We start from the raw sequence: 23,918 nt of genomic DNA, 5'->3' as shown, positions 1-23,918 counted from the left end.
ACCTTTGTTTCGTGTAAAGGTGTTTCAATGAAGTTATGAAGGCCCTGTGGATATAAAGCTGTATCACCCTGTGGATATAAAGCTGTATCAGCTGTACCAGCTGTACCAGTTGTATCAGCTGTATCAGCTGTATCACCCTGTGGATATAAAGCTGTATCAGCTGTATCACCCTGTGGATATAAAGCTGTATCAGCTGTATCACCCTATGGATATAAAGTTGTATCAGCCGTATCACCCTGTGGAAATAAAGCTGTATCAGCTGTATCACTCTGTGGATATAAAGCTGTATCACCCTGTGGATATAAAGCTGTATCAGCTGTATCACCCTGTGGATATAAAGCTGTATCAGCTGTATCACAGCTGTATCTCGATCTTATTGGCTGATTTTATCATGAATTATTGAAAATTTTTGCGCTTCACGCTGGCTTACTAAACATTACAACAATAATTTCGTGGCAATAAAGCGAACAACGTGATGGGGGACGTCTTATCATCGTATAAGAGCCCAAGATTCCAGGTTTTTGGGGAGCCTGACGAAGTGCTGTTTCGTTCCTGCCAACGGGTATACACACCCGGAGATGTTTAATTAATTATTATTCGAGGGCTCCTACCTTTTCAAGCGCTACTCACTCAGCTCTACCAGCAGCCGGTAGCCTAAATTAGATTACGTGAGCAGAGAGACGTTATAAAAATTGATAGCAATCTATATGCAATTCCCGATCATATATTGACCGACTCAATCATGAAATATAGAAATTTATCTTTCTTCGCGCGTGTAGGCGAGTAGAGCTGACTCACTAAATGTGTGACAGCCTACTAGACTATTTCGCGCATCCCAGACATAGTATAGACCTGATACTAATTGCAGAGTGATACCTGGGTGAATCTCGGTACGGTTTGTCTATAACAGTGGTTCAAAACCTTTGTTTTGACGCGTCCCCCTTTTTGATAGTGAAAAATTTCGCGCCCCCCTTATCGTCATTCGCGCCCCCCTTATCGTCATATCACAAATTCCAACTGGGGTGCTAGCAACCCCAACAGATTGTTTGGTGGTATGGTCGGTTATGAATGTTGATGAGAGAATAAAAAATATGAAATTGGGTCTATATAGAGAGAAACACGCCTGCATTGGAGGCAAATCGCGCTCCATTTTTCAGGTGACCGCTTCTTCGCGCCCCCTTCAGATGTTTCACACCCCCAAGGGGAGCGCGCCCCCCAGGTTGAGAACCCCTGGTCTATAATATGGGAGCAGCGATGATTCTCAAAGTTAAAAGTGATGAAAAAAATAATAATAATAATTCAAGAATTGTTTGAACACAAGACACAGATTCCATACAGGTAGAGTGATACAGCCGATAGAGCCGTGTTACAGCTGATAGCTGATACAGCTTTATATCCACAGGGTGATACAGCTGATACAGCTTTATATCCACAGGGTGATACAGCTGATACAGCTTTATATCCACAGGGTGATACAGCTGATACAGCTTTATATCCACAGGGTGATACAGCTGATACAGCTGATACAGCTTTATATCCACAGAGTGATACAGCTGATACAGCTGATACAGCTGGTACAGCTGATACAGCTTTATATCCACAGGGCCAGTTATGAATGCCTGTAGCCCGTGTATTTGATGTGTTAATGCCAGAACAGTGAATAGTTACGGTATGTGGCATATGTATCATAGAAAGTTTATTACCACTGACAGCGGTGACACTATCGTTGCCAGATCAGTAGTCTGAGATCTTCATTCCCTAATAGCGAAAATAGTAAAACGAATCACGAATGAGGAAGTCGTATTTAATCTACATGTGACAGAACCGGTATCAACAATAGCGAACGCAGCCCAAGGCTACAGATAACATGTCCCAAAATGTGTAAGATTCAGAAAAATCACAATCGAAATATGGAAATTTCGTAATCACGACTGCGAGTCACTCGTACACCAATTACTCCGATAAACGATCGGGAAATGATCGCAGGGTAATTAGCGAGAAACGCCGTAAGTGAAAGGCAAGCGTACAGGGCGGTATGTTCAGTGAAAATTTGGTAAAATGAGTTCATTGATAGCTTCAGAACATGAATTGTTTAGTCACTAATATGGGCCAGTGGAAATGATATCTGTTGAGTTGTGAGCAACCCACAGCATCGTCACAAAGTGCAACAGAATATAAGCATGGTCGAAAAAACATAACATAATCTTTAATGTTGTACTGGCAGTATATCCATTGCGGCCGCGTATAAAAGGTACATATTTGAACTTTTCACATCCTTCCTAGTTCAGTGGCTTCATAATGAGTGATATTCGACTCGAAGCCTAATGCTTGATTCGAAATCGAATCACTCAGGTATAACTGGACTATGCCCGGCCCCAGTCACCAATATGGCTGGCGAAGTCAATCCCGGCGCACCCCATACAATTATACATGCTATAATGAAGCGAGGTAGTGCTATGCGTGTACTGTACAAATACAAAGGCAAGTATACAGGCCCGTGTTATAGTGCCGCTTTTGAATTCGGGAATAAGTCTGTACTTTGATAACATTTTGTCGGACCCAGTGCCAAGCATTTCCATTTCCACTCTCGCAGGAAACCTTCGAAGGCTAGTGTCATGCCTTGGCGCATACCAAAATATGTTTAGAAGTAGACGAGTGACCATATTGACGCGGTCATTTTTGCTAGCGGCGGTCTTGTTGCTCATTATGCGCTGCAATCGATACGAGCCCACTGAGACCGACAGCGAACGATATTCACGCCAAACTATTTCAGACGAAGACATCCACAGATTGTTGACTGCGAATAATTCACCCGGGCAAGACATAAATCCGCGACAGTTGATGAAAAGTATGGATAATACTCGTCGGCGTTTCCAGTACGTCATGCTGCCGTCTGATGATGTAATGAAGCCGATCGGCGATCCGAGAAATAAAGGTTAGCGACCTGAACAAGTCAGTTGATTTTTAACAAGAAAAGTCCTGTGTCCATTTTGATATCCTCAGGATCTTGAATAAGCTACTTGAATTAAATTTACACGCGAGTTTGATGTATGAATAACGAATATACTCGTTCAAACAATATTCCCTTAAATTTAGTCACAATTCACCCAGCCCTGCCGAGCCATTGATCAGGGATTGCCAACCTTCTTAGGGTCGCGACCACAAATTTCTATTTGAAAATGTTCCGCCTCTCAATTTGACGTGCTGATTACTAACAATGGTCGGCACCTTCGCCCAAGCGGCTTATGTGGAAAGCTGTGTAATGCAATTTCGACCTCGTCAACCTCCGTATATCAAGACTATACACATAGGCGCCGAGTTGCGGGGTGGCGGGGTGGCGCAGCCACCCCATGACACATTTACGGGGTGGCGGCCACCCCATACAATATGATTAAACCCCCGCCGTCTGCGACTTTAAATCATCAGCGCTGTCAATTAACGAGTCCGTGATAGCGCGTAAATGCCAACTATTTACCATTAACCAATACGCGCGCGAATAATTGAATACGCTGCTTCGTCCGCAACGACGAACTATAGTGCTTAAAACGCCACAACAAATTGTAATCCGTGATTAGTAATCAGACAATCGAAGCAACCTCGATTTCGACACGCTTGCGCAGAGAAAAACCATCTTCTCGCTCGACCAGACGAGCGAATTCACGTTCTCCTTGTCTTAGTTAAATTGTATTTGCGCCCAAATTCGTTTACAAAATAATTCTCGAGTTAGTTCCGTGATAGTCTCTTTAATTGGAGGCTTGGAGCGCGAAATAGAACAGTGTGGTTGTTGTTTGAATTGAAAGTCATTCCTGCGCAAAGTGCGCATATTCATTACTCTAACAAGGCTTTGCCAACTTTTATCGGGAAATGCAACAATGCAGCTCAAACCTCGTTATAATGAGCAAACAATTGTCGCGATGTCGGACTTGCTGTACGCAAGTTAAGGAATTACTGATTATATGCGGGCATTCTGCGCGTTTGTTATAATCTGTAGGCTACTAATTCTTGTCTGCTTTATACACTCGTATTCCCTTGATGTCACTTGTCAGTGTTTGATTTGTTATTAATATTGCGCATTGTGCAGTGCACGGAGTTGAATTACATTGTCAAATATTGATGCAACTCGAGGTTCTCGGTGGCGGAAATTTTGAATTTATTCGATTAGTTTGAACAGGAACCTTGCATGTCCCAATAAACTTCATTGCTGGACGGACTCTATCGAGCGCAACCATATCGCGGATCGAATTTCAAACCTTTGGGATATGTATTTTTATTGATAAGGTCGCGGCATCCATGCGCCCATATCGCTCTCACTGCAATGTGCAATACCACGTGGATAATTAAAAGCGCCGGCCAATTGTACAGTCCGATAAAATTGATCACTACTATGTATTTCGCACAACGTACTGAGGCTGATTTCAGCAAACTAACGATCCTTATTACAGACTTGGACAACTAGAAAATTTTCAGCTTTTCTGAATTAGATTAGAATTAGAATTAGAGCTCCACAGTTTTTTTCAAACTAGATTAGAATTAGAATTAGAGCTGCACAGTTTTCCCAAATTAGATTAGAATTAGAATTAGAGCTACACAGCTATTTTCAAATTAGATTAGAATTAGAATTAGAGCTACTAAGCTTTCTCCAGATTAGATTAGAATTAGAATTAGAGCTATACTTAGTTCGCAAAAACTTGGAAATTGAATGAAATTGTAATGGGAAATGAATACAACAAAATGCAGTTCACATCAAATCACAGTGCGTGGTGCAAAAGGCCATGAGGCGATAAGCGCCACATATTTTTGTTTAATAAACAACAACAACAGTGCATTCCCATAAACATGAGAATGGTTAACTTCTGTACACCAAGCTTGGCTCGATTTTTACTATACTTTAATAAAATATTACTTCTTTTATGGTAACCGTGGGCATCCCCCATGTTAGTCAGAATGGCGATGGACTAACGTAAAGTTTTAGAAACTAGAATGTTGTTCGCAGGCTACAAGCTACTCTAGCAGGATATATTCGTCATAATATCTACTATGACTGCACGGTGTACGTAAGGCGGTGGCGGCTTGGCACTGGATTTCCCTGCGCAAGCGGGATATTCTTTTTAACTCACTGCAATAGTGCAATATGCCTCGGACAAAGAGGCATTTTCAGGAAAACAATAATTAGATTAGAACTAGAATTAGAGAATACGGACATTTCACAAATTAGATTAGAATTAGAATTAGAGCATGGAAGCATTTCACAAATTAGATTAGAATTAGATTACTGGCATTTCGCTCTAATTTAGTGAAATTAGACAACTAGAATTATCTAGTTGTCCAAGTCTGCCTTATTAGATGTACAAATTCGGCCTCATCGTTAGAAAGGTAGATTTCATCGCGCGCTCTGATAAACACCATCTCCTATCGCGATTTGAGGACCAAATACACATTCACCTTCTACAAATTAAAGTGCATTATTTGCATCGTTGAGGGCCGCAAGCCGCGTTTGAAATATTTTGTGAAGAATTTTTGTGATAAATATTCTCGGAGCGCAAAGTTGAACGGTGTTTATTGTGTGTGCCTGCTAGTTGGAATTTATTCCAGTGCCCATGATATTAATCCAATTATGCTTTGCGAACGTAAATCGGGAAATGCAGCAATGCAGTCAAAATCGATGTTTTAATCAGCAACCAATTGTCGCGATGCGAGCTACTCAATACTTAGTAAAAACCTATTGCGTTGGCGGAAAGGGATAATTACTGATTGGCCGCGCGCGTTTGTAATCATAATTTCGTGTTCCAGAATTGTCGCGCCTCGTTGCTGCTCACTCCAGCGATGAATGCTGAGTGCGCGGCAATCAATGACCTAATTTCGCAATCATATCGGAAGGAGATCGCGTCGCGTTACATTATGCGATATGCCAGTGGCGGCTCGTCCTATAGGGCAACTGGGGCATTGCCCCACCTAAAATTCTGTTCAATAACAATTTAACCATTTATAGACGCACAGCGCTCAATATATATCGATATCACAGCGAAACCCGCGTTCTTCTTGTGCTTTCGCTTGCAAATGCCCATACATAGCGAAGTCTCCGCGAAAATCGAATTCTCTTCTGTGTTTTCGCTTTGTGAATGCCTAGCCGGGGCTTGCCCCGGTAGCGCTCATAACAAGCTTTCACTATCTATTCTCTCAAAGCTGCGCACAATTAAGAAACGTTGCTTTACTCTCTCCTATTCGTAAAATGGCCGAGCAATCGGGGCAAATATGCTTGCTCGCCCCTAAGGTGTGATGTAACAATCGTATCTATATCTGAACTCGGATACCGCGATATGCGTTGAGTCGACCGTTGCCGGTACAGGTCGATTTTGATGGTGTTTCACACCATGATAATTCTTGAAACTTGGTATGTCATGTCGTGATGGTGGTATTTAACACTGTCCTAAGTTTCAGGGTTTCTACTCAAAGTTTAGGGTAGTAATTCCGTTTCCAAAGTCGAGTGTGTGCTGATCGGTCATGTATCGCAAACATATTTCACGCAAAGCCGGTATTGGTCTCCATTGATTTTAACGATGCTCCTTAGCTAGATCCGTCATGAACTTTTACATGGTATGTCTTGATTTTAGTATCGAACGCTGTGCCAAGTCTCAAGGTTGACACTCAATGATTAGGGCAGCAATTTCGTTATTAAGTTCGAGTATGGTAGGGATGTGCGCTGATCTGACACTTAGCCTACCTAACGTATTGCGGATTTCACGCAAAAGCCGGTGTATCTGTGTTCCATACTGAGATAGGTGATGAGATGATGATATCATGAAACAGTTTACTAACATCCTCGGTTTGCATCCAAATATTTAGTTTTATTTTATATTCTCCAATGTCAATTTCACCGTGGAATGGTGGCCTTCGGGCCATTTGCTCACAATTATAACCCCTGTCAAGCGCGATAGCTGTTTCGTTTTCGATGGCGGCTAACAGCTGATCGCTTGATCAGCCGATTCCTCAGTAAATATTACGCAAAATTCGGCGTTGATCTGTTCGTATTAATTTTGACAGTGTACCATACCGAAAACGGTCATGAGGCTATATACTTCTCGATGATTTCATGTAACAGTGTACCAAGTTTTCGGCTTTCATCCACGTATTTATTCGGTAATATATTTTCCGAAGGCGATTTTGCAGCAGACATATAGACACTATAGACCGTAAGCCGTATGTGTCGTGTGACAGTCTCCAGCCTCAAGGCTAGAATCTCCCAAGCTGTACCGGGACCGAATTTCCGAGGCTTCAGAATGAGGTTTTGGATTCAATATGACATTTCCTTGTCCAATCTATGAGATAACAATTGCGTATGTGTCCGAACTCGTTGACCTTTCCAGTTAGGCATACGCAATCTCTCGATTTATAGTCATTTCCATTTCTGCAGATAAGTAGTCAGGTCAAGTGCGAACATGAATCGTGTTGAATCTTTGCTCCGTACGCCGTTTAGCCAGCTGCCTTTAGAGCAAAAATTAGAGGTAAAGCGACTAGGTCCGTATCAGCCTAGAAATTGCCCATTGATCCAATCGTACGCCGGAGGAAAGCGCACTCGTGCCTTTTCTTCAGCGCATTTCGATAAAAATGAATGGCTTACTTATGGCGAGGATAAAAACGCCTTGTTTTGCTTTTACTGTCTTTTATTCGACAGTGCCGGTACCGGAAGCAGTGGCTCTTGTTGGAACAAAATTGGTTATCGCGATCTGAAGCATTTGTCAGAGCGTCTGAAAACGCACCAAAAATCCCAAGTGCACATGGCTAGTGCAGTTAAATATAAATTGTTTGGCAGAGTAAATGTAATGTCGCAGCTCAATGAAAGTTATCGCGTATCAGTCTGCAAGCACAATGAGCTTGTAGATAAGAATAGGCATGTTCTCTCTCGGGTGATTGATGCCATTAAATTTATTGGAGTTCATGAATTGCCCCTTCGAGGCCACGATGAGAAGGAATGCTCTCTCAATAGGGGGGTATTTTTGGATCTAATTAAATACACGGCTTCCATTGATAGCATTTTGCGCGAACATCTCGACACCGCGACAGTAGCTAAGGGTACCTCAAAGACTATTCAAAATGATGTGCTTGATTCGATATATCACATCTATCTACAGCATTTGTTTACCGAGATTGTTGACGCTGAATTTCTATCTATTCAGTCTGACGAAACAACTGACATTACGTGTTAGTCACAACTAGTTATTATTATTATTATTAATGATGAGTTTTAAGTGGCGCGTGTCGCCGTTTCCGGCCTTGTGCACCACGGACAAAATATGTGATCAAGGATCGAGTTTTGGTGCTCTGGGTCATAGGCTTATAATAAATTTCAAACTATATATACAAGTTACATGCGATAATAAACTCGGCGACCGGCGTAATTAATTGCGGCATAGTAAGTAAATTGGTTAAAGTAAGCGGTACATTGAGCGTGGTACATGCGTCGGCAAGAAATGTTCGGTGAAAGTCATATTTTTCGCAATGCAGGAGTATGTGGTCAACCGTTTCGGGTACGTAACACACATTACATAGGGGGGAGTCGGCGCAACCTATTTTGAATAGGTGAGCCGCCAGGCGACAGTGACCGGTTTGGAGGCGAAACAGGATTCTTTCAAATAGGCGATTTCGGCAGGAATCTGGCGCCTCTGTTTCTATAGATGGTCGCAACATCCGATAGTGGTGCCCTCTCTCCTCTGCAGTGAAGTCGGCCTGCCATTGGTCTCTGCAGAGCTGACGGGTGACCGCTTTTGCCTCTGATAATGTTACGGTTGGGATATCGATACCGGGTTCCCGCGATTGACTTGATGCAGCACGAGCCAGTTGGTCAGCCTTCTCGTTGCCCTCTATTCCGGCATGACCTGGTATCCAGGCAAATGTTGATGATGATGTTACCATGCCACCCGTGGTCTTTATCTGTGAAAGAATATCAAATGAGAGAGAGATTTCCTTATGCGGCTTACGAGTATGCGGGGATGACAACGCCCGCAGGGCTGCCAGGCAGTCGGAAAAGATCACAAAGCGTCGATTCGTGGAACTGCTGTGTTGTAATATCCACATCAGCGCGAAGACTATAGCTTCCAATTCGGCTGAGAATGAGGAAAATAGAGTCGGGCAAGCCCGATTATAGCAATACGAATATTCTGGGATGTAGACCCCAAGTCCAGCACCATATTCAGTCTTTGAACCATCAGTAAATATATGGACGTGTTCGTCGTATCTTTCAAATATAAAGTCGAGACATCTACATTTGATGTACTGGGGTACGTCCTGTTTCGAGACTAACCTAGAAAGGTCGATATCAACGCATGGAATCGGTAAATCCCACGGAGGGGAAGGGGAATCGAATCGCTCGATCACCATGTTTTCAAAACAAGCTGCCTTCGTTAGCGTGTTAAAAGTATTGAATCTCGGATTAATAACACGATATATTTCATGCCACGAGTCTTCGATGATGTCCCGAGATGAGTGACTGCTCGCTGGATGACTAAGCAGAAGACATCGGTAGTTTAGGCTTAGGTACCTATGGCGAATGTGCGGAGGCATTTCGCAACAGGATGCTTGCAATGCGCAAATCGGTGTACTATGCATAGCTCCGCAGATAATTCGAAGTGCCTTGTTTTGGATTTTCTCCACCTTCATCAGGTGGGATTTCGGGGCGAAGAAGTATGCTGGCATTCCATAATCGGTAAGTGATCGTATCATTGTCCTATAGATTTTCAGTAGCGAACTCTTGCCAGCGCCCCACGAGGTTCCAGTCAGAAGACGCAAAACGTTCAATCTGTTGCTACATTTCTTCTCGAGATACTCTATATCAGAGGTCTCAAACACGCGGCCCGCGGGCCGCATGCGGCCCTCCAGAGCATTTTGTGCGGCCCGCGACGGCATTTTGAAATTTCAAGTAATCAACAATCATCAATCTATGCAACTTTCATGGGGAATAGTAATATATCAAAAGGTCGTAGCTTGCGTTGCGTAGGGTATACATATTTAATCTGGTAAGTACTGCAACCATGGGTATTCTGTTACCCCCCGTGACGTAAATAGTTGGTTACATGATGCATGTTGTTTTTTTCTCATCATCCATGTTATTATCGGTGACGAGTAAGGTGGTAGTACGCTCTATAGCGTTAACACCAACGAATTCTTCGTCGATTAGACATTTCTATTCGAGTGGTTCTTAACCAGGGTCCGTAGACCCCATGGGGGTACGAAGAACCACATCAGGGAGTAAGAGATGCTTTGTAGAATTTGTATACCGATATGCTGTGGAATATTTTCTTGGCTAATTTATTCGACTAGAAAATAGTCTTCGCGCTTCGCGCGATTTTGTGAATGGGCTTTCTGATTTAGATAGGTACCATCAGAAATTGTGTTGAAAATGGACAGGGGCTACGAGAAATCTTATTGGAAGCACAAGGGGTACACGATCACTAAAAAGTTTATGAAGCATTGCTATTACTATGGCTCAATGAGTGTAGTATTTAGGGTGTTCACGACGATATCAAAACCATAGGATTAGGCTACATCGCTCAAAAGCTCTGATATCAGATCAATCATCAGTAGATTTTAAAATAGACTACATAAAGTTGTTGCTCGTCATAGGTCCACTAGTTGCAATATTATAACCGGACAGTGTTACGATGTCATGATGCATCCTCTCACAAGATGTCGTATACCTCGTTAATTAAAAAAATTCTGCCCGGCACAAAAACAATTTTATTCAAATATTTGAAAATGGGATTTTTTTTCCGTGTCAAGCGTTAATAGTACAATAGTAAATTGCATTTCCACGATGTTTGTGGAATGCCTGTCTGCAAGGTCCCGTCAAATAAGACCAATAAAAACCCCTATCATTGATGCTGCGGCCCGCGGCGTCATCAAAACTAGGAAATTGGCCCGCGAGCACATTTGAGTTTGAGACCTCTGCTCTATATGGTATTTATATGATAACAGTTTATCAAAACAACCCCAAGATATTTAAAATTGTCTACAAAGCTGAGTTGCGTGTCGCCGATGCGTAGAGACACGGATGGCAGTGATCGCTTTTTTGTGAATAGCATCGCCACCGATTTCGTGTGCGATATTTTGAAACCCCACTGTTCACACCACAGTTGAATCGATGTTAGAGCTAACTGGACCGCAGAGATGTTGGATTCCACGGATAATCCACTTTCCCATATAGCGCAATCGTCCGCGAATAATGCATGCTCACACTGAATAACTGTAGGAAGGTCATTAATCATCACGGAGAAGAGTAATGGCGAAATAACGCAACCCTTGGGGTAAACCATTTTCTAGAATGTGATATCGCGACAACGAGCTACCAACGCGGACTTGGAAGGTTCTGTTTTTTAGAAATTCTGAGATCCACCTAAGCATGTTTCCTTTTACCCCCATTTGTGAAAGCTTGTGGATGAGGCCAGTTCGCCAAACCATGTCGTATGCTCGTTCTATATCAAGAAAAACTGCCGCCACCGATCGTTTATTATGTAACGCTTTATAAACAGTGTCATGGACTCTCAGAATATGGTCGAGCGTGCTGCGACCATGGCGAAAACCCGATTGACATCTATCTAGCAGATTCTTGGATTCCAAGAACCATCGTAATCGGTTTGTGACCATAGTTTCCATGATTTTACAGATGTGACTTGTGAGTGAGATGGGGCGATAGGACTCCGGTCTAGTTGACTCCTTGCCTGTTTTCAAGATTGGGATGACGATGGAGTGCTTCCAGGCCCCCGGAACGCATCCAGTTCCCCAAGAGCTATTTATCAGGGCAAGAAGCTTGACAGCCGCAGCTGATGATAGACGTTTGATCATTTCATAGCAGATGGAGTCATCTCCGGGTGCCGTGCTTTTGCGTGACCGTAATGCAACATTAAATTCTTGTAGTGTAAATGGTCTATCGAGGGGACTATTTGGATTATTTTCATTAACCATGTCGCTGATGGGGTGTGATTTTTCGAAATCGCTTTTCGTGAGCAGGAAGTCAGGGTCGTAGTTTTCGGAGCTGCTAACAGAAGCGAAAGTCGATGCCAGCATATTTGCCTTGCTCAAGTCGCCGATGGCGTTACTGTTATTCGAGATAAGGGATGGTATAGACATGGGGCTGTATTTACCCGAAATCGAACCAATCGTTTTCCAGACCTTCGCCATTCCCGAATGACTGTTGAGGGTATCGCAGAAACGTTCCCAACTTGAGCGTTTTGATCGCAATATAGTTCGGCGACATTCGGAGCGGCGTTTTTTATATTCTATGACGTCACGTGGGGTGAAACTACGTTTCATCAATTTGAAAGCTGCTCTTTTGCGGCGGATGGCGCGAGCGCATTCCGGTGTCCACCACGGTACCGGGATCTTGTCTGTGGATTTAGAACGCGGAATGGTTTCGGTGGCTGCGCGCTTTAAAGCGTCGACAAAAGTGGAATTTAATGTTTCCACATCATCCTCGGGTACACCCGACAGCGAATCGTCGACACAGATTGAGAACCTCTCCCAATCAGCTTTCCCAAGCAACCTCTTCTGGGGTCTAGGCGAGGAGCGAGTTATTCTGTCATTGATTGTCGTAAAGATAACAAAATGATCGCTTCCTATTAGGGCGTAGGAAACGGAAGTGTTGCATCGCGCGGCAATATCACTAGAGGCTACGGTCAAGTCCAAAAGAGACCACCTGTTTACTGCCGTTGTGGAGATGTTCAAACGAGTGGGCTGGGATGAGTTCAGCAGAAACAAGTTGTGTTGATCGAGATAATCGTAGATCGCTTTGCCTCTTGCGTTCGAGCAGTGGCTCCAGTGTAGGTGGTGGGCATTGAAATCGCCGCAAATGAGTGACCGAGAAGAAAAGTGACGAAGGCATGCAAGATCGTTGCTGCCGATAACAACGTCGGGGGCCATATAAACGTTACAAATGTTTATTCCGCTAACGTTGACGCATAACATTTCAAAACACACCGATTGAAAACCATAGCAAATCGAGGATGACAATGACTCGTGCACAAATGTGGCGAGGCCACCAGAGTGTAATGTCTTTATCTCGTCGATACAGATGGTATCCCCGTAGCTTCGGGGAGTATTTTGCAACGAGGTGCGTCTCTTGAATAAGTATAACATCCGGTTTAATGGTTAGGGTGGATACAAATTGTTTGAACTCGTTCAATTTTCTATATATGCCGCGACAGTTCCATTGGAGAATCGAGAGTGTTCTATTGAACTTTGCTGCCTTGCGAGACCGGAGAAGATTTATCGGCGGAGGGATCTGATGTGTTTGATGCTTGCTGCAATAGATCGGATTCTACAGAGTAGCCGAAGTATTTACTCGATGCCTTAGCCACGATGTCAAAGATGTTGCTGTTTCCAGTTTTGTATGCTGATACCGTTAGCTGTACAACCTCCGCAACAAGCGCCAATAGCTGTATTAGTAAGTTTACCGCGGTACGAATTCGCGGTATGACCGAAGCGGTTACATTTAAAGCACCTAGTCGGGGGTGGATTATAATGTTTTGTCCTAAAGCGAAGATATCCGAATGAAATGAATTCTGGCACTTCCCTGGTACTAAAACAAAGTAACACCGAGAGGCTGTCGGAGACTCCGTCTTCTGGCCTTCTCTTCTTGAGTCGCTTGGCGTAAGTTACATGATAGGTGGCGAAGCTGTCCAACAACTCGGCGTCCGTTACGTCTAACGGAACACCCGTAATAACGGCTCTGCTGGCGAACGGCCTCGGTGTAAATTTCGACGTTTCGATTGGGATATCGGTATGCGTCACTGGGTCGCTTAGACTACCGCATGACAACAACTGCGGAACTTTTTAATCGACAGGGCGCGCGAGCTCAAAATCACTGCAACACTCGAAAATCTACTGATCATCCCCGAAATGTTATCCCATGTTGCAGAATTTGTTATATCTTGTGGTACTTACTTGTAAATCGGTTATTGACCATATTTTGGTAAATCGCTCATTCTAGTCCGTGACGCACCTGGCCTTACAGGCGAAAAGCGTCACTCATCTTTTCATCAATAATAATAATAATAACAACTGCGTAACCTGCTTGTGATTGTGGCAGGTGATGAGCAAAGAACCGGATTTGTGAAGAGGTTTGATGTCTTGATAATTGGTGATCAACGCGCACAACGCCCTGTTCACCACTGTTGGGTGATAGCGCAGAATAGACCTTTGTTGTCCTGAAATCACCACTTTCATATCTATGTTATTTTCGTTGTTATCGGAAACAATGCTAGTTTGTGCCGCTGGCGGAGAAACTGTGTTTGCAGGAGGTCGGGAGACACTCCCGGACGTGGGAGAACAAACAATATTTGCATTAACATTAGTAGTGCTAGTTTGTAGTACAGAATTCTCATCCGCTACTGCATCATTTCGAGCGGGGATTTTGCTCACACTCGGTTGAAGCCGGTCACTAACGCCAGCACTAGGCTCGTCGCTATCCGATGATATAGGATCGGTCGGTTTGCGCTTTACCCTCGTATGTTGTATGCCCTCCATTTACCACGCTGTGGTAGAGAGGGAGCTACCTCTTGGACCCTCTATGTATATTGACCTATCTTTCTATTTGTTATACGTAACACCTGTATGAATAGTACTGTTCTACACTACACTACTGCGTACTAGATTATGTTGTCACAACTAGTGATTTTTCGGTTCACGAAATTTGGTATGCCAGTCGAACGATTCCACAGCTTTGTCGCTGTTGACGATCGCACTGCTGTCGGAATTTCTTACGTATTAAAAAAAACATTACAGCCCTATTCAGTTGAGTCGAAACTTATTGCGCAAACCTACGACGGCGCAGCAGTCATGAGCGGATCGCGACATAGCGTTCAAGTTTTAATGAAAGAAGTTTACCCGCATGCGCATTTTTTGCATTGCTACGCGCATCAGCTCAATCTTGTAGTGAAAAAAATGTGCTTAGGAATATCTTCTGTCAAGATATTCTTTGCAAATCTTTCAGGGTTCTCCTCCTTTTTCTCTGTTTCGCCAAAGCGATCTGATCTATTGCGCGACATATGCAAGCACCGGTTACCCAGATGCGTATCAACACGGTGGAACTTCCAATCCAGAGTTGTGCAACGAGTGTCAGAGAGTAGGGTGGAGCTTCTGGAATGCTTCTCAGTGATTGAGAGCTCTCCTGTCTGGGATGATACTTCCATACGTGAAGCGGCGGGGCTTAAACGACTCCTGGAAGACGAAGAATTTTTGTTCTTTTTGAAGCTTTTTTGTGACATCTTCATGCACGTCGATACACTGTACAGCACTTTTCAGTCGCGTATGGCCGATGGTACTACTGCGCAATTGTGTATTGCACATTTTTGTGAGGCAATTTCGCATATCCGGGCGAATGTACACTTCGCTGGTGACACAGCGCTTTTACGTCGTGGGATAAGTGTGCAAAACCTGCTTGTTGCGGCTTACGAATGTTGCGATATACTGATGTCCCAAATCCAACATCGTCTGAATAGTGACCAGTTGGTTACTTTCGCCCTGTTAAATCCGAGAAATTTCCCTGCCTACAAAATTCATTTTCCTTCTGGACTACTGCGCAGCGTGCCTCGTTATTACCCGATGATCGACATTGCTCTATTGGAGAGCGAGTTGACTTGTTTGTATTCTAACACATCCTTTTCGGAAATTAAAACCACTAGTGAACTTTCAAAATTCCTAGTTGAAAATTCGCTTTCGATCAACTTTGCTACAGTAACTAGCTTTCTGAATATCATTTTGACCACCCCGATTTCATCCGCGGAATCCGAGCGCAGTTTCAGCACATTGAAACGTATCAAGACCTTTCTCAGAAACAGGATGGGCCAAGATAGGCTTAATGCGTTGGCTGTTCTCTCGATTCACAACGACGTGGTTCTGGGAATTCCAGATTTCAATAAACTCGTTATTGAACATTTTGCTAATAAGAAATCACGTCGCGCACAATACTCATACAAGACATAAATTAATGCTGGTCGGCGGACGACTGTACACATCATGTTCTTTCCGAATAATTTCAATCAAGTGAGCCCAGGTAACTCAACCATGTCTATGGCTAAGGAAAAGTGAGTGGTTTTCATCCTTATTACTCGAGGCACACTGACAGTTAATTTACCGATATATTTTGTTATGGCTATGGAAAAAAAGTGAAAAATTCATCAAGATGAAATAATTTATTCATGAAATTGTTTAATGCGATATGTGCTCGCATTTCAATTTAACACAATGCTTTGATTCCTGCTGGAATGATGGCAGGCAGACTCGTAATTAATCTTCCATGGATAACAGCTGGCTTTTTATAATGTTTTACGTTTATGGGTGCCACCGCTTTGATTGCCTATCCCCTGGTCGTAACGCATCAGGATCGTGTACCAAACACTTTCGGACGAGGGCAAATCGATTTGACTCGCTTTCGGGACGAGAATCCATATACAAATCGGGTCGGAGGCGCTGCAGCACTTTACAGAATTGCTGAGCACGGAACGATTAAAACACCACAAGGTGTCATGCGAATGCTCTTTGTAGTAGGGATGGTGTGAACGTGAGGTTCGCGTTCGCGTTCTGTGTGTGAACCTCGGAAATTTAGAGGTTCGCGTTCACAACAGAACCTTGGTAGGTTCTGCACTGTGAACCTTTTGGTAAATTGTAATTTTGACTCCATTATAAGATCTTTGACTCAAATTCATTGCATTTCAACTGCGGGCCACTCCATGCATGGTGCTGGCAGCATAAAAAATCAACGCTAAACGAGCATTTACCATGCACCTCAACAACCTTAAAAGTTTTACTTGCTTTGTTGCAAAAATTTTCTCGGAATATCCAGCTTTCCGTTTATGAATATTTAGTGACTCTCTGCTGTGAGCTTGACCCGCAATCGATATACGAAGTCAGCGAATGATGCTTATTCAACCAATCAATGACATTGATATCGTCTTCTGATGTAAAAAATCGAACGTTCGTACTGGGTCAATCTCGACTTCATATCTTTACTGTATCATTAAAACCAAATCCGTGCGATTAAGGTGCTTGCTACTGCTGCATAACTTGTTGTTTGTGGTATCGGTAGCGAGTATAGAAACCCGTTGTACACTCTGCTCAATATCAATGTAGCAATACTCAGACTCCGAACACATTGTCCGGTCTGGCTAAGACCGTTAAGGCGTAAGCTTATATTCCTTGGTAAGTCCTCGTCGAAATTGTTGGCAAAGCGACGGAATGTACTGATTTTATGCAATTACTATATCCTTTGATTACCTTGGTTGATACATTTAGCGACGTTTAAAACGCCGATATGTACTTCAGCATTGTGGCATTATGTGGGCCGAATCTTCGCCAGGTATCGTGTACATTAACATAGGGCATAGGCTATCACTTCATTGAAAGAAAGGGTTGGAATTAGCAATATGACGTCACGAGGTTCACGTTCGTGTTCACACAGAACCTTTAAAAAAGGTTCGCGTTCACACGAACCTGAACCTTTCAGAGGTTCACACCATCCCTACTTTGTAGGTAGTTGGTCTGTGTATTTTTGGTATAGTCTTACTCGGCGCTTGCGTAATCTCTACCACGAAATCATAACGCATGCTACTAAGGATAACCTGATGATTGATTCGTGGCATGGGAACGATTCTTAGTTCGCGTACATTTTGTAAAATAATCATTTGAATAAAAAACAATGAATAAAACATTTGTTACCGCACTTCAAGTCACGCCACCGGCAAACCTCTCGCGGCACCTACGTTAAAAATCATTGTTTACGGGAAATTCATGTGGCCATCATGAACGTTGAAAAACGCTACTGTGACGTCATATTGATAACAAGTCGCTTGCGGCCCTTGCCCCACCACCCGATATTGTCACGAGCCGCCACTGCGATATGCGATATGCGATCTGCGATATGCGTGCACAGACGAATCTCGCTAATTGATCGCGGCCCCGCGTAACACTGATAATACGACTTGTTGAATTAAAACTGAATATTAGCGTCAGAATGGTCATTTCAAAAGGAAGGGGTTTTGCGATTCAAAAGGAGGGGGTTTCGACACCCCCTGGCTACGCGCCTGCCGCCACCCCATGTAAAAATAAAAGTCGGCGCCTATGACTATACATCAACGTATATATAGGTCTTTTGGAACGATTTCTATCTATATCAAATCGAAGTACTCTAAGCACCTACTCTTTAATTTTACAGTGGTGAACAGACACCAACCTTACGTTATAGTAGGCCTAGGCGGCGCTTTAAAATGACGCTTCGACTGATCTGATACCTTTTTGCCGGGTTCGCATGAGCTGACACTTTCAGAAATGCGCCGCCGATAACATCATGATAATTGGATTATCGTGATAGTCATTGGTGGCATTCAATTTTCGTCTCCGCAACCCCCAGAGAAAAGGCAAACGTCCCCATTGGGATTACGCAATAGGGTGGAGTGAACAATTTTTTTTGTTAATATCGAAAAAAGGGGATTCTTAAATCCCGACAAATGACCTAAAACGCCACCAGGATGGTCTCAGCACAGTCCCAACACATCTGAGTATGTAGATACTCCCGCCGTTTATCCGTGCCAAAATTTGGAAGAAAAACAGTGGTTTTACTGTTTTTTCGGCTATAACTCGTTTTGTGTTCACAATAGATAAAACTTTCTTCTTATGAAAGATAGAAACATGGTGCCTCGGCAGCTTTTGAGCTATATATCATGACTCTACGGCCAGTGGTTGCCGAGATCAGCAATTTTACCCCATCGCGCGCAGAAATTGGGGGGTTGCCGGCTTGAAAATTGGGGTAGCCACCTAAAGTCAATTTCTTTTGAAGTTTTAGGTCATTTGTCGGGATTTAAGATCTCCTCTTTCGATTTAAACAAAATAAAATCTCACTTCACCCTATTAAGCAACTATGCTTGTAGTTTGAAGCACGGGTGTATATCAATTTATTTTCCTGGTCATTTCGTGACTGTAGCCCATTATTGGATTGTTCGATATTCATATTGGAGTAATCGGTAAGAGATTCATCTCTTTATCGTGTTATCGTGTTGTATTCACTGAATTTTAAATATATAATTAATTGGAATATCAATGAATTTCAAAGTGATTGGGCATGAAACTTTCAAATTAGACATTGAATCCTAATCCTTCCAAAGATTCAGTTATATGTGGAGGAAACGAGATTCTGCATTTCGTTATGAAAATGTCGTTTTGCATACTAAAGATACAGCACGCTGGACATCAGTCGTACTCGTAAAATCTGCGCAGCGCAACAAAAATCGTCGGAAAGCACTACGAAATACTTGGGCGAAGGTGAAAACGTACAACGGATCGCGATTCATCACGGTTTTCATCGTCGGGCAATGGTACAACGACGTTGGACAAGATCCAAAAGCCATAATAGCAGAACACAAAGCATTCGGCGACATTCTCATGGTTGATATTCAAGACGATATAACGTAAGTGACCATTAAACGGGACTATACAATATTCTTTCCAATTCTCTACTATAGTTGCTGACGATTACCCGTTACTATACTGTCAGCCGAAAATATTCGGTTAAGTAGTATATTCATATTGAAATGAACCCGAATATTTTCGGCTGACACTCGTCAGGGGTAATCGTCAGCAACTAGTAGAGAATTGGAAAGAACATTGTATATCAACAATCGTATATCAACAATATACTATTTAATTGTATATTGAAGTTCTGTACCTCCACGAAGCTCTTGAAAATATTCGGGTTTATTTCAATAAGAATATATATAACATTATTGAAAAAGTAACGAAGTACTTCTACTTTGTAGGCTATATCTGCACTTCCTTGTCCAGTGGCATATGCACATCATGCACTCATGGCATCTATATGCACAGATCGTGTGTATGTGTATCATGAGTCGGTGTATGCCGCAAAAAACATCAAGGACAAAAATAAACTATGTCCTACGTCCTTATACGAGTACTCAAGTATGTTTTGTCTACTTACAATAGTTACTCAAGTGGCTGTGTTTCAGACTACTTCTACTTCTACTTGAACAGTTTTTGGGAAATAACTATATACAATTTACAATTTGGGATACATCTTGGAATTTGACAGTTTGCCACACCCGCTAAACTACTAAAAGCATGCGACCCTTCTGCCAAATTTACTGTTTCAAACTGGAGCAGGGTTGGGCAAACTTTTGAGCTCGCGGGCCGCACTCAACATCTGAATGCATTCGCGGACCGCACTTTATAGAATTGGGATTATAAACCAAAACGCAATATTGGCATTTACTGAGGACATGGAGATAATATATATGCTTATTTAAAACATTGCTTTGATGATATCGTACACGCGTCAAAAACAGTGGCGTGATTTAATAGGCTGGTCGACCTCAATAACCAATTTGTCAAAACTGTCAAGATGAAAGTCGGTTGTCCCGATTCTTAGAATAGGAATGAAATTTAAATATGTGAACAGCGATCTGTTCATAGATTTACTAATTCCACTTCTGGTTCCAGGACAAACAATGCTGACAACAGCATAACCATGTATGCTTCAAACACGCTTCTACTATGTGTAAATAAAATATAAATACCCTAATTCTACACATACAGAGAACAAGTCTACCTAAGACACGCGCGAATCGTTTCTTATAAGCACATCCCTGAAATAATTAAAACTGGAGTGGCCAATCTGAAATCATACTCGTGATCCGAATTATGTCAATCTCGTTTAGGATTTCTGTGATGTTTAGCAAGTAGAACCTTTCAAACTGCGCGGGCCTTGAGATCGGGCTATCGCCCCAGAAATTGAACATAAAAATAATGTAGGGAGTATTTATCTTAGAACAGTGGTTCTCACAATTTTTTAGACACCCCTTTCCATCCTTATGATGGTAAACGATTTCGCGTCCACCTTATCGTCATATCACAAAACGCATCCAGGATGCTAGCAAGCCAAACGGGCAGGTTGGTGGCATGGAAGGTTACGGCTGTGGATGAGAGAATAATAAATATGAAATTCAGACTAAATACAGAGCAATAACAACAAATGGGATGTAAATCGCGCAGAGCGCGAAAAATTTTTTCAGATGGGTTCAGCATATCGCGCCCCCTTTCAGATGCTTTCACGTCTCCAAGGTGGTGCGCCCCCCAGTTTTGAGAACCCCTGCTCTAGAATTATCATGGTGAAATATACTATATGGTGAAAAAGTTTAATCAAGTCCCTGCATTGATTCGGTTTTAGTAGGCTACGCCTTTTATCAGTATTTTTAATACGTTTCTTTAGACTCTCGCGGGCCGCACAGAACGGTGTGGAGGGCCGCATGCGGCCCGCGGGCCGTAGTTTGCCCACCCCTGAACTAGAGGAATATAGTTTTCAGACCTTTTTTACTTCCACTTGGAAGTAATTTTGACGTGTATTGGAAATTATTACTTTTACTTATAATCGTGTAGAAATTTACGGCGTAACTTCTACTTCTAACTATAGAGCACCAATTACTGAGCTTACTACATCTATACCTACTTTCACCACTTGTACGGTCTTGATACATGCGAAAACACATCCCTGACAATTACTCACTTCTACCGATTTTTGACTTCGCCATTATACTGATTCAGGCATATTCCAGAGAAAACCCTAGCGGGAATGCAGTGGGCCGCCGAATTCCTACCGAAATCGTGGATATACTCAAGTGCAGACGATGACATGTCGTTCCATCTCCCCAATTTCGTCAGATACATCGACGGCAGCATCGGAAACATGCTGTCTAGAACGCACACAGAACCAGCTCTGCAAAGTCTGCCGATAATGTGCGTGTATTGCTACCGGGACGTAGACGAGCCTGTTAGAAATCCGAAAAGCAAGTGGTATGTCTCAAAGGAAGACTATTCTCCAGACTATTGGCCTCCGCATTGTCGAGGCGGATGGTATTCTATGCCGGTTGCTTTGGTGGCGAAATTATACAACGTATCACGAAGAGCAAGATATCTCGCAATGGACGATGTATGGATCACAGGTCTGATGAGGATGAAGTATTTAGGCGATGCGCATATCGCTGGGATATTTCGAAGCGTGAAATCTTTAGCTAGACTTATGATCGATGCGGCCCCGCTCGCGACCCGTAATAACACTGAGCTGCGGACTCACGCGTACGAAACAGCCGATGAGGTTATTGTCAGTCACGCGGGGGGTAACATCAGAGGGAGAAGAGTGAACGTGACACGTACCTTACTGAAAAATTGGAGGGATTGGTACTCTGCTTTTCTTGAGTTGAAAATGGCACGCGGTAGCTAAATTGTTACACTAACAGAAGTAAACGAGCTGGAATTATATGTATCAAAAGTTCCTAACATATGGGTAGCAAGACGATATGGTCAAAGTACTTAGCGCTGCTACTCAAGCAAGATCCCAAATGGGGTCGCATAAAGGTTTCAGGACCATCGACCTGCCGATGCCTATCATTAATTTTACTCGTGAAATCAGTGACTTTTCTATTCAAATGTCACGTAAAATCAAAGCTTCTCATGATACTGACGCTGTTGGCATATAGGTTACTCATTATAGCTACTGGTTACAGTAGTAGCCTGAGGAATTTCGGGGCTGTTTTCTCGGAGTATCAACATGTAATTTTTATAAAAGTTTAGTAAAGCTCAGAATTTTCGTCGCGCTTCGCGCACATGTAGACTAATATGTTTTCACGAACGTATCGAGGAATATAATTTACGATAGCGGGTTTGCGTGGTTCCGTTCACGCCGCATTGTCGCCCATATGAAATATCTAATCACAGTAAATATGGTCCATCAGAACGTTTGAAACTACCGTTTCGCAATCTATCATTTACCTTTCATATCGTAATCTAGCAGCCCATGGCGTGTCCTCATCTGGAAAATTGGACTTTGACTTTTTTAGCTTTACTAGGTTTTAGCTAGCAGACCACTGTTGAAACTTTCTGGACAAAAGACGTCAAATATAAGTCCCGCTTTTTAGTAGTAGTAGTAGTAGGCTATATATATTTCCCTTTCAACTCCCAGGGAATAGAAAGGAAAGTATATATATTACTTCTAAAAACTTTCTTTTGTCTGGAGAACATACATGTTGAAGTATAAAAGCTCGTGTAGTGCCTCCTATTTTCCGAAAATTAAGCTACACTATAATATGACTTTTTTACGATCAGCCATATTTTTTATTACCGTATCCGACACAGCTTCTACGTATATTGCTCTTCGACTAAACTACGGGCCTTCTAATATGGAAGAGGGCGCCATACCATGATATTTTCTTAATCGGATGTCCTAGGAAACAGAGGATTCGCATTGATTCCCATATCAATGCTATCATTTTCATCCCATGATGCAGACGAATGCTTATGCTGTCGAAAATGTATACCTCATGGGATGCATCAATATGAATCAAGCTCTGCAACTTTCGGATAGCTCAATTTGCTGCTTTTGACAGTCCATGCGAACGAATTGCGATCGTTTTCACCGCTACTTCCTCACTTGAGTAGATTTTACGTCAATCAATTCTACTTCTACTTCAAGTAGTTTTAGGCTGATTTTAAAAGGACTACTTCTACTCGTGGTTGAGTAGATTTTTGCGTCACTACTTCTACTTCTACTTGAGTAGCTTACTTGACTACTTTGACCGCCTCTGATAGAGTACAGTATACAGCAGGGGTCGGCAACCATTTGCTAGTCACGGGCCAAATGTCGAGTGTAAAACTCGTTGACGGGCCGGACTTTTCATATACTATAATTCACACTCACTGCAGTATATTACGCTACATGTCTGCGATCTTAATCATACCAACCACAAAAAGAGCAAATGAATCCACAGTTAAACAGCACAGTATCAATGTGACCATAGGCGCCGACTTTTATTTTTGCATGGGGTGGCGGCAGGCGCGTAGTCAGGGGGTGTCGAAACCCCCTCCTTTTAAAA

General features: G+C 42.7%; 2 protein-coding genes across 5 annotated transcripts in view; one reads left to right on the top strand and one right to left on the bottom strand.

Annotated features, from left to right (window-relative positions):
* The window catches only part of LOC145456182 (protein SSUH2 homolog), a 107,405-nt gene that overhangs the window by 76,003 nt on the left and 7,484 nt on the right, over nt 1-23,918 (bottom strand). The gene's annotated exons all lie outside the window — the stretch shown is intronic.
* LOC145456185 (beta-1,3-galactosyltransferase 5-like) lies at nt 57-22,306 on the top strand. 3 transcript variants are annotated; one of them, XM_080334259.1, is made up of 4 exons: nt 59-2,251; nt 2,774-2,935; nt 19,214-19,448; nt 21,595-22,306. In XM_080334259.1, the coding sequence occupies exons 2-4, from the start codon at nt 2,842-2,844 to the stop codon at nt 22,268-22,270; spliced, it is 1,005 nt and encodes a 334-aa protein (XP_080190385.1). In that variant the 5' UTR covers nt 59-2,251; nt 2,774-2,841; the 3' UTR covers nt 22,271-22,306. The 3 variants fall into 3 exon arrangements, with proteins under 3 accessions (XP_080190384.1, XP_080190383.1, XP_080190385.1); XM_080334258.1 differs by having other exon boundaries at nt 57-2,935; nt 19,220-19,448; XM_080334257.1 differs by having other exon boundaries at nt 58-2,935.

This window comes from Botryllus schlosseri, chromosome 14 (assembly GCF_051294905.1).
Source record: "Botryllus schlosseri isolate E-star chromosome 14, Bs_hap1, whole genome shotgun sequence".
NCBI lineage: Eukaryota > Metazoa > Chordata > Ascidiacea > Stolidobranchia > Styelidae > Botryllus > Botryllus schlosseri.
Note: the sequence above shows the minus strand (reverse complement) of the source record. Positions and strands in the feature narration are given on the sequence as shown.

Coding starts and splice junctions, on each gene's coding strand:
- LOC145456185 (XM_080334257.1), top strand. CDS start 2,638: ATGTTTAGAAGTAGACGAGTGACCATATTGACGCGGTCATTTTTGCTA. Junction 2,936..19,213: donor CGGCGATCCGAGAAATAAAG/GTTAGCGACCTG, acceptor TGCATACTAAAG/ATACAGCACGCTGGACATCA. Junction 19,449..21,594: donor GATATTCAAGACGATATAAC/GTAAGTGACCAT, acceptor ATACTGATTCAG/GCATATTCCAGAGAAAACCC.